Source organism: Vipera berus, assembly GCF_964194415.1.
Source record: "Vipera berus genome assembly, chromosome: 1".
NCBI classification, from domain to species: domain Eukaryota; kingdom Metazoa; phylum Chordata; class Lepidosauria; order Squamata; family Viperidae; genus Vipera; species Vipera berus.
Genome location: NC_138202.1, coordinates 152729759 through 152745819, shown reverse-complemented (window position 1 = coordinate 152745819; position 16061 = coordinate 152729759). Strand labels below are relative to the sequence as shown.

The following is a 16061-nucleotide window of genomic DNA, read 5'->3' as shown; positions in this document are numbered from 1 at the left end:
TAAGTATCAGAAATATATTATAGTATGCATTTGCAAAACACCAAGCCTTCTATGTGATGGCACGTTTACTTTGTAATGTCCTCATAACAGAGAGATAATTTGCTTCCCTTTCACCGGTATATCGGAACATTCCCTTGTGTTGAGGCATTTTACATATACATTAAAAAATACACCAAAGTATTCATTAGGTTACTTGTTGACTGAATAGTTCTGATAATTTTTTCTGACAATTTTCTTACTGCTGTAGATTGTATTTTAAAATAACGTGCAAACTAAAAGACTGAATTATAAATTTAGAAATGACAGTAAGTAATCCATCTAGCACTAATAAAGTCACTGCTATTTGATAAAATGGCTCTCATTTATCTGTTTGAAACCAGTGGGTAGCAGTTGTATGAACATTCACGGGCATCTTTTTCAACTACTATTAATACGGATAAGTCAATAATATGATTGAAATTGTCATTCTATAGAGACCAGAAAGATTAATCTGGATGACAGAGTGAAAAAGATGGTGTATTCCATAGCTGGATCCAATGGTGTGATTATGTTCTATTGCTGATATTTTTCCTGTGGGAGGATTTTTAATCTCTTGCAAACCTGATCCAGAGAGCTGAAAGACTGGGATCTCACTTTGAGGTGATAGAGCCGAAGTGACAGTCCTGTCGCAGCAGCACGAGTACACGCAAAAGGTTTGAGAATAACATCTGCTAACTAATTGTGGAAGTTTTTGTTTATAAAATCATGTGAATCTTCCAGTACCAGATGGATCAGAATATATAATAATATATGACAAATAAAAAGATCTTGCTGCTTGATAAAAGTGAGCAAATATAAGTTCTGTTTGGAAAATTAGTGTGAAACTTTGAGGTGAAAGAGGACACTGCAATGTTTTGTTACAGCAAACGTGCAGGTACTCTTCTACAATGAGACAAATAATCTATCAAAAATATATGCTTACTTTTCTGCACTTACTATACATACAATTGCTGTAATTGTAATTCAATCATTCCTCATATGGTTATTTTTCCAGAGAGGAACAAGATTCAAGCTTGTAATCTAAATTCCAAAAAAAAAGGTTACTGGTAATCTGGATACTAACCTGTCCTAGACCAGGCATTCCTCCTCCAAGTCGTAGAAGTCGATCCATATTTCCTAAAGAAACAAACAGATAGCATACCTAGGTTCTAATGTGTTTACCAAACTGTTCTCCATAAAATTCACCTTCAGTCACTCATTATGTCAAAAATATTGGTCGTAATTATAACACAACATCAGACTTCCTGTTAATTAACACCACATATTAATTCAAGAAGCTGTCTTCCATACTAATTAACAACTGCACTTTAAGCGTACTGATTTTGGGTTATCCCCAGTTTTAAAAAAGATAAGCTTTTTTTGTTTAACTCCTTTTTTTATTGCAAAATTCATTTATTTCCTCCTCTGATCCCACCTACCCCCAAAAAGCATCTGCACAGCAAACCAAAGAATACTCAACACCAGCAGATTAATTTCCTTCAATTTATCCAGAACACATCAATATAAAAATAATTCAAAAGTGGAGATTTTTAACATCCTCATTAGTAAGTTCTGTGCTAATTAACTTACAGCTTGTCAGTTAGCATCAAAACTGCATGTGAAAGACACTGAACAGATTAGATTTCTGAATTAGCATCAAAAGCTTTTTTTAATGAACTCATTACACCAAAAGAACACCATAAAGTAAACATTAAATGCCTTTAGTTAAAATATTAAGGGCTACATAGTTGTTGCATATATCATTAAATATGAAATACTGTGGAAAGAAAATGAATCTCATTGTTTGTTATATTGCTTTAATAGTAAAATATTTAATATGCACCATGGTAATATGACTGGAAACATTTTTAATACTATTAGCATGTCACCAAGTGCCGACTTCTGGATGAATGAAAATATCTAGCATTCCTCATTAAGGGTGTGCAAATGATTTAAATGAGCATTTCACTCAAATTGTTTGAACAGCCCAAGTCTCCCCCACCGTCCATATTGGCTAGAATTGCTTGGAGTTGTAGTTTATCTGGCAGGTCCTGGTTCCCACCTGTGACCTAGACTGAATACAATATTCAAGAGGGCTTCTAAAACCTTTAGGAGAGGCTTCTGAAACAATAGGACAGAGACTGCTCTGCATACACAGGCAAGCAAAGACAGCTAGGAGCAGTTGCCAAGGCAAAAGGTGTAGCTGCTGCTATGAATCAAGAAATCCTTTTCATGAACTTTAATGCAGTAAGCAAGATGGCCTGAAGTTCTTGGTTAATATCTATCTCTATCTGCACTCTGCTCTCTATGTCTTTGGTCTTACCATGTTATCTCTAACTGTAGACAGGCAAATGCAAACTTAAAAATACTAAAGGTTTTCCTAAAGATTTTTTAAAAAGCTACAATTATAATCATGCCCACAGGGCACAATCCAAAAGAATTCTCATTACTTTTAATTAAAGTTAATTATTTCAAGATTATCATCAAGGATCCAATTAATACAATGTGAATATTTCGGTAAAGATCAATCAATAAAAGTTAATTTTTCATCACAACGCATGAGCTGAACTGAGACTGAACACAGAAATAGTTCCATGCCCTATCCTATTTCAATATTCTTGATGCTAGAATTACATTTTTTAGCAATTTAAGTAGAACTGCCACGAACATCTAAGGAAACCAGTTCATGTACTTAATTTTACACTGTACTCACCTGGTTTTCAGCTTTTTTTCTACAATGTTTTTCCAGCTCTTAGTAGAGTCTCCAAGTTTAGGTGCAAAGTGAAGCTCCTACTAAACAGTAACAATTAATCAAGATATCTTTTTAAAAGCCTTTATTTTATGTGCTGAAATCCTATTTCAACTCTTAAGCAAACTTTTTTCCAGCGTAAGAATTTTCTATTAAAAAAAGACAATGCTTAATTTTCTATCTACTTCCCAAAATATCAGCCTGATCTATCTTTAATCACACCAAGGGTTCATCCAAACTTTTTTCCTTTCCCCACTGCAGAGAAGAAACTCCACTGTTTATATGTTAAAGACATGAGTGCGTTGTCTTCAGCACCTCCTCCTCTACCTCACCACAAAGACCATCTCCATTCACAGTTTTGTTTTTCTTCTTCAAAAGTGCTATTTTTCCATCCCTCAGTTGTACTCAGTGGTCCATCTACAGCAAATTGTTCTGAGGTGGTAAGTTTAATGTGGGGGGCATTTCTTGTTTTACCAGTCACCTGAGAGGCTACTGCAGACATGCCACCCTGAGTTCCTGGCCGTTAACTTTTTAGCAGCAGAAGAATCAGGGCTCTCACACAATGCCAAAAAGGCCCCTCTCCCTTCCTAATCTTTGAACATCACAAGGGGGAAGGAAGGAAAGTGGATCTTTTCAGTACAGGTAGTCCTCATCTTACAGCCATTCATTTCGTGACGTTTGAAGTTACAACAGCACTGAAAAAAAGGGGACACGATCGTTTTTCACACTTACAACCGTGCAGCATCCCCATGGTCATGCGATTAAAATTTGGGTCTTGGCAACTGGCATGTATTTATCACAGTTGCACTGTCTTGAGGTCATGGGACCGCCATTTGTAAGCTTCCCAGTTGGCTTCTGACAAGCAAAGCCAATGGAGGAAGCCAGATTCATTTAACGACCATGATTCATTAAAAAAAATACAGTGATTTGCTTAACAACTGTTAAAAAAATTGTAAAATGGGGCAAAATTCACTTAACAACTGCCTTGCTTAGCAATAGAAATTTTGGGCTCAGTCGGGGTCGTAGGCTGAGGACTACCTGTACCAGTTTTCCCAAAAATAAAAACGGCCCCCAAAAGAAAAATAGGGTAAGTGGGATTTCTGTGATTACTTCCCCAATCTCTCTGAAATTAGTGAACTGGAAACAAATACTGTAAGCCATTCTCCCTGCTTTTCCTGCTTGGGAGAAAGAGTAGGAAACAGGTCTTTTTGGCGCCAGTTCTCTTTTGTGTAAAAAGACCTGCTTCCTCCTAGAGGTTCTGCTCTACTGCAAGAGTGCCGCCCGCAGCGATGCTTCCCTCACAGTCGAGCTGCTCGTATCTTAGGCCCTGCAGGATTTAAGCCTCAGGGAATCGTTTTAACTGTAAGCCCAGCAAACAGCTATATGCCAATGAGATGCATCAAGGCATCCCAATTCCAGGAGTTTTGCCAATTGGCTGCTGGACACACACACATAAATAAAATAAAATAATAAAATAAAGCAAAGCAAAGCTACTTCCTGGCAGCACTGTGGGCAGAATTAGCAGCCTTGTGAGGAAGCCATGGTGAAACTGCCTACAGCTTCCTGGCAGTATTGCCAGCAGCTCTACAAGTATGCTCCACCATGCCTCTGCCTGCAGAAGAGCAGCTGGACGCCCCATGATGGAGTTTCCATTTGGCGAATAAGGTTAAAGAGTTGTTTATTTAAGATACTCAGGCTATCCTACGTACACTGTGGGCACAATTATTAGGCAAGTTGTATTTTGGAGGATCAATTTTCCTACTGAACAACTACTGTGCTCTTGGTCAATCCAAAATGTTAATAAACCTCAAACCTGAATATTTAAGAAAGTACAAGTGAGGTTTTGACTTTCTTAGGAGAATATCTACCTGTGCACAATTATTGGGCAACTATTAGTGTGCAGAATTAGTATGCAACTAAATGAAAAATTGCCCATCTCACTCATTTATTTGCATCTGTTAAAGTGAGAATAAGCAACAAACAACTCAAAATGTACAAATAAACATGTCTGACATTTCAACAACAAAAAAAATCAGTGACCAATATAGCCACCCTCCTTTTCAATGTCAGTCATAAGCCTTCCATTCATGGAGTCTGTCAGTTTCTTGATCTGTTAACGATCAACGTATTGTGCAGCAGCAACGACAGCCTACCAGACACTGCTCAGAGAGGTGCACTGTTTTCCTTCATTGTAAATCTCCCGTTTAGGAAGGGCCCACAATAGGGTTTAGGTCAGGTGAGGAAGGGGGCCATGTCATTATTTGTTCATATTTAAGGCCTTTACTGGCTAGCCATGAAGTGGGATACAGTACTTCAATGCATGCGATGGAGCATTGTCCTGCATAAACATCATGCTCTCCTTGAAAAATGCAGGGTTTTTTGCCTGTACCAACGCTTGAAGAAAGTGTCTTCTAAAAACTGGCAGTAAGTTTGGGAGTAGATTTTGAGTCCATCTTCAACCCGAAAAGGTCCAACTAGCTCATCTTTAACAATACCAGTCCACACCAGTACCCCACCTCCACCTTCACCTTGCTGGGGTCTGAGTCGAAGTGGAGCTCTGTGCCCATTACTGATCCAGCCACGGGCCCATCCATCTGGTCCATCAAGAGTCACTCTCATCTCATCAGTTCATCAAACATTTGGAAAATCTGTGTCTTCAGATATCTCGCTATTTCAACTTATGTGTCTTGTTCAGTGGTGGTCGGCTTTCAGCCTTCTTTACTTTCGCCATGTCTCTGAGCACTGAACACCTTGTATTCCTGGGTATTCCAGGTAAGTTGCAGTTCTGGAATATGACAGCACTGGAGGATAATGGTTCCTGATAGTTTCACGTTCGATTCTTCTGAAATCTTTGGTATCTTTTTTCTCAACACGTTTCTTGTGACCTTGTTGACTATTTGCAACAAAACGTTTGATGGTTCTGTGATCACACCTCAATATCTTAGCAATTTCAAGAGTGCTGCATCCCTCTGACTTTTTACCATTTTTGACTTTTCAGAGTCAGTTAAATCTCTTGTTTGACCCACTTTGCCTAAAGAAAAGAAGCTGCCTAATAATTACGCACACCTTAATATAGGGTGTGGATCTCCTTAGGCCATACCTGCCCTTGTTACACAAATACACATCACCTGATATTCTTATCTCCACTAAGCATTCAGGTTTCTACGGCTTGGAGGTGGAATATATGCATGAAAATGGTATGGTCAAAATACTCACTTGCCCAATAATAGTGCACAGTGTATTGATAGGTGGAAAATTCAATCAAGCTATCCCTGCAATATAAGCTGAACTAATTGAACAAGTACCATTCTTATCGAGGTCAAATTTATAAATTAAACTCAACATATTAAAGCCACTAAGAGATTTCTTTTGTGAATTATTGAGAACTGAGTTTCCAAACATGGAAGCACAGTTGCCAGAAGAAACATTAAATGTTAGCATTCTATCCTCTATTTAATTGCTACATATGAACAGATATAGCACTCAACCCACAATTATATATAAATTCTCAAATGCTGGATTCCCTCCTAGCATATTGTAATGTGGAAGATTCTGGCTTAATGTGCTATTTGAAGCCAGACAGTTGTGTTCACTCAGGAAACTAGGCTTAAGCAAAGCATGGATTCATGAGAGACATAAAATATATGAATGTGTATTTTGACTGCTGGTTTTTGATTTAATATGTTAACTAAATCCCATTAATAATAAATATTATTGATAAATTTGGGGTATATATATAAAAAGGTTCCCCCGCACATGTGTGCTAGTCGTTTCCAACTCTAGGGGCCGGTGCTCATCTCCGTTTCAAAGCCGAAGAGCCAGCGCTTGTCCGAGGACGTCTCCGTGGTCATGTGGCCGGCATGACTAGACGCCAAAGGCACACGGAACGCTGTTACCTTCCCACCGTAGTGGTCCCTATTTTTCTACTTGCATTTTTACGTGCTTTCGAACTGCTAGGTTGGCAAAAGCTGGGACGGGTAACAGGCGCTCACTCTGTTACGCGGCACTCGGGATTCGACCCGCCAAACTGCCGACCTTATGATCGACAAGCTCAGCGTCCTAACCCACTGAGCCACCGCGTCCCTTTGATATATATGACTCTACAATTCATCTCAACAACCAAGATAACTGTAGATCACCATCTATTCTAAATAGTGGATGATTATCAAGTTTTCATAACTATCTAGAATGCCTGCACATTTTTAAATGCTGAATGACATTTAATATTTTACACGACATAATGCTGTTGAATTGTCAAAAATTAATAACCGATGAATTTGAGAACCAAGAACTGTCCACAATAGGACTTCCTAATTCCCTAAGCTTTTTACATTATACACTTCTAGTTTTCATTCTTCATCCAGTCAAAATGTCCCAATTATCTTTAATACTTATTATGAAGGCATTCCTGTGTCAGACTCTGATAGATAAGATTTTAGCACAAATTACCTTCAAGCATATTTTTTTTAAAAAAAAATCTTCGCAGTCAGCCATTTATCTGAAACAGACAGCTAATAATAGATTTTGGTGCTCAAATTTCGCTCTACTTCCCCCACTTTTTAATTCCCTTTTGCTTGTTTGTTCAGAAACAAAATAAAACACATGCTTGTTATGAAAATGCAAATAAAAAAGCTGAGGTAATTCACTTCATTTACTACTTTGAAATCAGAGAACTTTATACAGATATACAAATAGAAATCACAAAGCATTTTTGTGTAAATCTGAGTAATAGAAAAGTTACTTTTTTTACCTGTCCTAAATCACTGAGATGGGACAAACTTCACACAACGTACTCCAACAGTAACTGAAAGATAAATACAATATATAATTGAACGTATATCAAAACAAGTTTTAAAGTACAGGTAGACTTCACTTAACAGCAGCAATTGAAACCTATGTTTCCATTGCTAAACAATGTGGTTGTAAAGCATGATATCAAACAACTGCATTGCTTAGCAACAGCAATCCCAGCAGTCTGTATTGACATCCTTAAGCAAAAATCATCAATGAGAACCACCTTATGGTTTCCAGCTGCCTTCCAACAAGCACAGTCAATGGGGAACCTGGCAGGAAGTCTCAAGTCCTGGGCAGCTTGCAAGTAGGCTTGTGGGTGGGTGACCGCAGTGTCGCAGCACAAGTGCAGCCAGCAAGTAATGGTTGATGCTGGGTGAGAATGAGTGGCTGCTACAGGTGCACACTGTGGAGTACCAGATCCCTAGGATCCCATACTCCAGGGGTGTCAAACTGCCGGCCTGTGGGCCGGATGCATCATCCGGAAGCCGCACCCACCCCATTGCCGGCAATGGCAAAACTGTCCCAATACAGTTGCAAGAAAAAGTATGTGAACCCTTTGGGATTACGTGGAGTTTTGCATGAATTGGCCATAAAATGCGCTCTAAACGTCATGTAAGTCACAACAATAGAAAAACACAGTCTGCTTAAAATACTACTACACAAACATTAGCTGTTGTCATGTTTTAATTGAACATAAGATGGAAACATTCACAGTGCAGGGTGGAAAAAGTATGTGAACCTTTGGACTTAATAACTGGTTGACCCTCCTTTGGCAGCAATAACCTCAACCAAACGTTTCCTTTAGTTGCAGATCAGACCTGCACAACGATCTGGAGTAATTTTGGACCACTCTTCTGCACAAAACTGTTTCAGTGTAGCAATATTCTTGGGATGTCTGGTGTGAATCGCTCTCTTAAGGGCATGCCACAGCATTTCAATCGGGTTGAGGTCAGGACTCTGACTGGGCCACTCCAGAAGGCGTATTCTGTTCTGTTGAAGCCATTGTTTTGTTGAATTACTTGTATGCTTTGGGTCATTGTCCTGTTGCATCACCCATCCTCTGCGGAGCTTCAGTTGGCGGACAGATGGTCATACGTTTTCCTGCAAAATGTCCTGATAAACTCTGGAATTCATTTTCCCATCAATGACAACAATTCGTCCAGGCCCTGAGGCAGCAAAGCAGCCCCAAACCATGATGCTCCCTCTGCCATGTTTTACAGTGGGGATGAGGTTTTGATGTTGGTGTGCTGTGCCTTTTTTTCTCCACACATAGTGTTGTGTGTTTTTCCCAAACAACTCAATTTTGGTTTCATCTGTCCACAGTATATTTTGCCAGTAGTGCTGTGGAACATCCAGGTGCTCTTTTGCAAACTTCAAACGTGCTGCAATATTTTTTTTGGACAGCAATGGCTTCCTCCGTGGTGTCCTCCCATGTACTCCATTCTTGTTTAATGTTTTCCTTATTGTAGATGTGTCAACAAAAATGTTAGCATGTGCCAGAGATTTCTGTAGGTCTTTAGCTGACACTCTAGGATTCTTCTTTACCTCATAAAGCATTATGTGCTGTGCTCTTGCAGTCATTTTTACAGGACAACCACGCCTAGGGAGAGTAGCAACAGTGCTAAACTTTCTCCATTTGTAGACAGTCTGTTTTACCGTGGACACATGAACATCAAGGCTTTTGGAGATACTTTTGTAACCCTTTCCAGCTTCATGCAAGTCAACAATTCTTGTTCGTAGGTCTTCTGAGAGCTCTTTTCTGTGAGGCATGGTTCACATCAGACAGTGCTTCTTGAGACCAGTAAACAGGTGTGTGTTTTTAAAGCGCAGGACAGCTGTCAGCAACACATGCAATATCATCACACTGATTGGAGTCAAGGTTGGCTCACTCCTGGCTCCAATTAGCTCTTGGAGAAGTCATTAGGCTAGGGGTTCACATACTTTTTCCACCCTGCACTGTGAATGTTTCCATCTTATGTTCAATTAAAACATGACAACAGCTAATGTTTGTGTAGTATTATTTTAAGCAGACTGTTTTTCTATTGTTGTGACTTACATGATGTATAGAGCGCATTTTATGGCCAATTCATGCAAAACTCCACGTAATCCCAAAGGGTTCACATACTTTTTCTTACAACTGTACATTGTGTGACGTCACATGACGTTGCGAGTCTGACATGTCTGCCATATTATGTAGTGAGAATCCTTGGGAGAAAAAGTGGTGGGAGAGAAGCGACTTACAGGAGCCACCTGCAATTATTGACCTCGACTGAGGGAAGCTGGCAGAGAAAGTCACAACTGGTGATCATATGACTGCAGGACACTGTAATCATAATTGCAAGCTGGTTACCAAGCACCTGGATTGCAATCATGTGACAACAGGGGTGGTAGCACAACCGAAACTATGAGAAGCGGCCATAAAGTACGACTTGTTCAGAGCAATCTGAACTGTGAATGGTCACTAGAGAAGTAATGTTTAATCAAAAATTATCTCTATGCATACAGGGCAAGATACTATGTGCAAAAAGATAATAAATGGAAGTACTTTATTTCTGAACCCTTCGGTTCTATCTGTACATCTGTAGAACTGCATCTGCATTCTTGCATTCACATTTACTTTTTACAGCAAAAGTGCAGAAAAATTAACAGAAATTATAATAATGGAGTTAAATATTGTTGTCACAGCAACAAAAGCAAAAGGCATCCAACGGTTTTCTTGGCAAGAATAACTTCTGAGAAATAACTAGTGAAAATACTATCTATTAAAATATGCTAAATGAACTACAGGTAGTTCCTGTGTTAGGACCATTTGTTCAAAGTTATGGCAGTACTGAACAAATGATACTTATGCCCAGTTCCTAAAATTATGGCCATTGCAGCATCCTCAAGGTCACATGATCAAAATTCAGGCCCTTGGCAGTCCACCCAAACTTACAACTGCAGAGATGCTGCAACTCCCACTTGCCCATCTCCTCCCCCATCTCTGCAATTTTGGCCCCATGCACTCTGCAGTCCCTACTACCTTGCACTTTGTCATCCCCAGCTGACTTTTGGCATCTTCTTGCTCCTGCTACTGACCAAGCATACTCAGTCTGGCCCTTCATGAGGTGAATCCTGACTGGACAAGGCTTTCTTCCTGAGGCTAGTAGCAGCAGTTTCCTCATTAGAAGTGAGGAAGGAGGCCTTGCTTCACAAATGATCATGATGGGCATGCCTTGCAAGCAGCAGGAGCAAGAAGCTGGCAAAGGTCAGTTGGGACAGCGGATGGCAGGATGGCAGGGCCTCAGAGTGCAGGGTGGCTGTGCTGCAGGGCCTGGAAGCAGGGGTTTCCTGGGGGGCTGGAGCTTCCCAGGGCAATGGCAATTTTGTGTTGGGTTCAACTGGGGCTTCCTAGGGTTTGTACTCCACTGTGGCTCAGGGTCTTTTTGGAAGGAAGGGCGCAGGGTAGCCGAGATGACAGAGAGGGAGCAGGCGGAAAATAGGCATTTGGGGGTGTTGAGGGGGAGGCAATCCCCTACCTTGGCTTGGGGAACAAAATCTTAGGTCTGGGAGGACCAAGCCAGGAACACTTTGGATCAGGGTTGGTCTTCAGTTAACAACTGATGGGATTCAGTTAACAACAGCAATGGGGACTGGCCGGATTGCCATTGCTAAGCAACAGTTACAAGACACTGAGCTTTATGGCTACATCACTTAATGACAGAAATTTGAATCCTGTCGTAACTCAAGGACTATCTGTATACCGGACCTGTAGAAGCTGGAAACAAATATGAGTTAACTTTTGTCTTCTTCTACGCCAGCCTACGATTTCCTCAAAATATTTACAAAAGAAATTATTTTTAAAATTTATATAACACCCAACTCCCAACAACTCTGGGTGGTTCACAAGTAAAGAAGGAATAAACCAATATTATAATAAACAAGAACAAGGAATAAAAAGGCTACAAACTGGACAGGAATGGAAAAAACAAAACCCACACCACCTAAAGGGCTCTTTAATCACCTCACCAAAGCCTGAAGAGCCAGGCAAGGTCACTCGAAATTCCTGCCGGGTGAGACCATCTGGACCTTGTGGTGGAACCTAATTTCAAAGAGCAGGTGCCAGGCAGAAAAGTTGACTGATGGCATGAATTGAAAGAACCCCAAATGCACTGATCAATTTGCTGGATCAAATTGGCGCCGCCCTAGGCAAGGTGTTGTTTATCGGTAATGACCAGCACCCTGAATTGCACCTCGAAACAAACCGGCAACCAATGCAGCTCGCAAAGTAGGAGTTTACATGGGTATACCCAGCATGCCCGTGCCACCGCATTCTGGGCCAGTTCAACTTCCCTCCGTCCTGTACGCTCCCACAGAGAGGGCCTCCTCAGGATACTGCCGGTCAGAGAATGTCGACTGATGACCCCCAGGGGGAGAGCGTTCTCGGTGGGCGCACCAGTCCTTTGGAACCGCTTACCGGCTGAACTACGGATGGCCCCCGACCTTCGCTCCTTCCGGCGTGATCTAAAAACTTATCTATTCGAACAAGCCGGCCTGGTCTGATGGGTTTGGGGTTTTAACATTGTTTTTAACTAACTTACTACATTGGGCACAATCATTTAACTTTAAATCTTGTATACTGTATTCTTATTTTTATTGCCCTGTACACCGCCCTGATTCCTTCGGGAGAAGGGCGGTATATAAATCAAATAAATAAATAAATAAATAAATAAATAAATAAATAAATAAATAAATAATAAATAAGCAAGCTTTCAAAGGGTCTTCAGGGGCAGCTCTGCATACAGTACATTACAGTCGTCAAGTTGTGAATGAAGTGACTAAGCTCCGAGTCTTGACAGGCCTCCAGATCCGGGAACAGGTGCAACTGTCACATCAGATGAAGTTGTGCAAAAAGCCTTCCTGGCCACAGCAGGAGCTACTATGCCTTCATGGAGGCCCCCATAACGTCCTTTGGTTCAGGTTTCTTAAATTCCTACGAGGAACACACAGAACGGGCCAGGGCCAAGCGAGAGAGCACCGGGGTGGGGGGTGGGGTGCTCAGCACCAGGAGGGTCGCTCCCCATAACCCCAAATAGCCCTTTTTTCGGCTACAAGACTAGAGCAGCTGCCGTTTTGGGGAGGGGGGGAGGAAAGTCCCATCCCTCCAGAGCAGGGGTCTTCAAACTTGTCCCTTTTATGACTTGCAGGGTCGAGCCGAGGAATTTGGTCAATATCTGCTGGATAAAATCGCTCGGATTCGAACTGGTCTGGACTCCAACTGGGCTGAGATGGAAGAACAAGACATGGACAGTCTTGTCGACGTCATCTGGGAAGAATTTGATCCTGTAACTCCTAAGGAAGTGGACAGGATTATGAGAAGGTTAAGCTCCTCCACATGCTTACTGGACCCGTGCCCTTCCTGGCTGGCCTATGCAGCTCGAGAGGCGACACGAGGCTGGTTCCTAGCGGTCATCTCTGCTTCTCTGAGTGAGGGTCACTTCCCCACCGCCTTGAAGGAGGCGGTGGTGAGACCTCTCCTCAAGAAGCCCACCTTGGACCCATCCTCTTTGAATAACTTTCGTCCAGTCTCCAATCTTCGCTTCCTTGCGAAGGTTGTTGAGAGCGTGGTGGCGCACCAACTTCCTCAGATCCTGGATGAAGCGGTTTATCTAGACCCGTACCAATCGGGTTTCAGGCCGGGCTACAGCACGGAGACGGCATTGGTCGCTCTGATGAATGATCTCTGGAGAGCCCGGGACAGGGGCCATTCCTCTGTCCTAGTCTTATTAGACCTCTCGGCGGCTTTCGATACCATCGACCATGGTATCTTGCTGCGACGCCTCAGGGGACTGGGAGTGGGAGGCACGGTTCTGCGTTGGTTCTCCTCCTTTCTCCAGGGTCGCTCGCAGTCGGTGCTGACAGGGGGACAGAGGTCGACCCCGAGGCCTCTCGCTTGCGGAGTCCCTCAGGGGTCGGTCCTCTCGCCTCTCCTGTTCAACATCTACATGAAACCGCTGGGTGAGATCATTCGCAGTTTTGGAGTAGGGTACCATCAGTATGCTGATGACACCCAGCTTTTTATCTCAACTCCAAACAATATCAGTGATGCCCTAGACGTGATGTCCCGCTGCCTGAAAGCAGTCCGGGAATGGATGGGGAGAAACAGGCTTCAACTGAACCCGGACAAGACTGAATGGCTGTACGTACCGGGAAACCAGGAGATTCAGAACGTCCCACTGCTTAACATTGGGGACAAGTTACTTCCCCCTGTTGATAGGGCCCGCAACCTGGGTGTCCTCCTAGACTCGCAGCTCTCCCTGGAAGACCACATTGGAGCTGTGACCAAGGGGGCCTTCTCCCGGGTTCGACTAATTCGCCAACTACGGCCTTATCTGGACCTGGATTCCTTACGTACAGTCACCCATGCCCTTGTGACATCTCGCCTAGACTATTGTAACGCTCTCTACATGGGGCTGCCCTTGAGATCCACTCGGAAGCTTCAACTGGTGCAAAGTGCGGCGGCACGGACACTCTTGGGAGCCTCCCGATACTCCCATATCACACCTCTCCTCCGTGCGCTGCACTGGCTTCCGGCTGCCTTCCGTGTGAAGTTCAAGGTGCTAACGATGACTTACAAAGCCCTACATGGCATGGGTCCGGACTACCTTCGGGAGCACCTTCTGCCGATGTCAGCACCCCACCGTCCTGTGCGCTCCCACAGAGAGGGCCTCCTCAGGGTGCCACCGCTCAAGGAATGTCGGCTGGTGGCCCCCAGGGGGAGGGCATTCTCAGTGGGTGCGCCAGCCCTCTGGAACACCTTACCAACAGAAATCCGGATGGCCCCTGACCTCCGTACCTTCCGTCGCGACTTAAAAACTTTCCTGTTTCAGCAGGCTGGCCTGGCATGATAGCGTTAATTGGGGTCCCAGTTTGTGTTCATTAGTGTTTCTTATTATTTTTATTGTTCGATCTGTATACCTTCCTTCCTCTGTACACCACCCCGAGTCCCTCGGGAGAAGGGCGGTTTATAAAAACTAATAAATAAATAAATAAATAAATAAACTCCCAGAACCCCTCAGCCAGGCATGCTGGCTGAGGAATTCTGGGAGTTGAAGTCCACAAGTCATAAAAGGGACAAGTTTGAAGACCCCTGCTCCAGAGCTTCGAAGGGATCCAACCTTACCAGAAGTCTCTCCCAAACTCGAAGCAACGACGTTAATCGCGGTCGAGGATAACACAACCTGCAGCCTCAGCCTGGTTTCATGCCGGACGCCTCTTATTATTTTTTTAAAATTTTTATTTTTTTCCCCAGCCGCCTCGGGAGGAAGACCCAGCGTCGCGCTCGAAACCCCCGCAGGACCGAAGTGTCTCTCCCACTTCCCCCTAACCCCCCCCCCAAAAAAAAGGCAGGCAGGCAGGGCGCAGGTCAAGGCAAGGCGCCTTTCGAGGCAGAGCTCCGTCCGGCGGAACTTTTCATTTCCTCCCAACCTCCCTGAAGTTTCCTCCTTCCTCCTTTTCTGGCTTTCGGGATAAAAGGAGACTCGAAGCTGCCGTCTCCTCAGCAAGTCTTAGTCCCGAACAATAATGGGGTGGGGAAGAACCAATGGCCACCCGACTAAAAGGGCCAGCCGTGCCCCGCCAGGAAGCAACCCCTGCCCGCTCCTGCACAAGACGGACCGGCTCCCTTTCTCCCTACCAGCAGAGCCCGGCGGTCGCGCTCTCTCACCCGCTGAGCGCCTGCCTGCCTGCCTCGCACGCGGCCTACCTCTGGCCGGTCGTGATCGCTGAAATCCCACTTCACGTCGCCCCGCTCGACGCCTTCCGCTCAGCCGGGCCGCGATGAATCAGCCCGATTCATTCAAACCCGGTGTAGCCTCTCAGGGCCCCCCCCACCGGAAACACTTCCGGGGCCAAAGGGTGACACCCGCTCCTACTTCCAGGCCCGTCTTCCGTTGCCTGCCTTGGCACAGCCTATCGTCTGCTCGAGCTGGGAATCCTAGCAACGGGTTGTCCCGCCCCGCCGCTGGTTCTGCCTGTCTCGAGCCGCGCGTTGGAGGATGCTTCTCCTTCAGCCTGAGGAGGCTGGTAGCTTTGGGTTTCTGCCAGGGGTCTTCAAACTTGGCCCTTTTATGACTTGTGGACTTCAACTCCCAGAATTCCTCAACCAGCAAAGCTGGCTGAGGAATTCTGGGAGTTGAAGTCCACAAGTCATAAAAGGGCCAAGTTTGAAGACCCCTGGTTTATGCTCTGTCCTCCTTTGGTTGTAGGTACGCAGCATCTCCCCCCCCCCCCCCCCGCGCTGATGTTAAAAAAGAGGATATTGCCGGAATCCTAAACCTTGATGCATAATAGCAGCGATTTGTAAAGATCAGTTATGGTGATTTATTGTTGTTGTTGTTAGCTGCGAAGTCGTGTCCGACCCATCGTGACCCTATGGACAACGTTCCTCCAGGCCTTCCTGTCCTCTACCATCTTCTGGAGTCCATTTAAGCTCACACCCACTGCTTCAGTCACTCCATCC

The 16061-nt window shown here is 43.8% G+C and overlaps 1 protein-coding gene across 4 annotated transcripts in view; it reads right to left on the bottom strand.

Annotated features, from left to right (window-relative positions):
- Window positions 1–15456, bottom strand: part of PSMD14 (proteasome 26S subunit, non-ATPase 14) — a 75472-nt gene extending 60016 nt beyond the window's left edge. Inside the window, exons 1-4 of one of the 4 annotated variants that reach the window (XM_081315156.1) lie at window positions 15306–15456; window positions 7518–7571; window positions 2732–2808; window positions 1103–1155 (exon numbers count right to left, since the gene is read on the bottom strand). In XM_081315156.1, the coding sequence (XP_081171282.1) occupies window positions 1103–1150 (48 nt within the window). In that variant the 5' untranslated portion in view covers window positions 1151–1155; window positions 2732–2808; window positions 7518–7571; window positions 15306–15456. Of the gene's footprint in view, window positions 1–1102; window positions 1156–2731; window positions 2812–7517; window positions 7572–11079; window positions 11149–15305 lie in introns of those variants that run through there. The other 3 variants (XM_081315157.1, XM_081315158.1, XM_081315159.1) reach the window with 3 other exon arrangements.
- Between the last annotated feature and the right edge of the window lie 605 nt (window positions 15457–16061).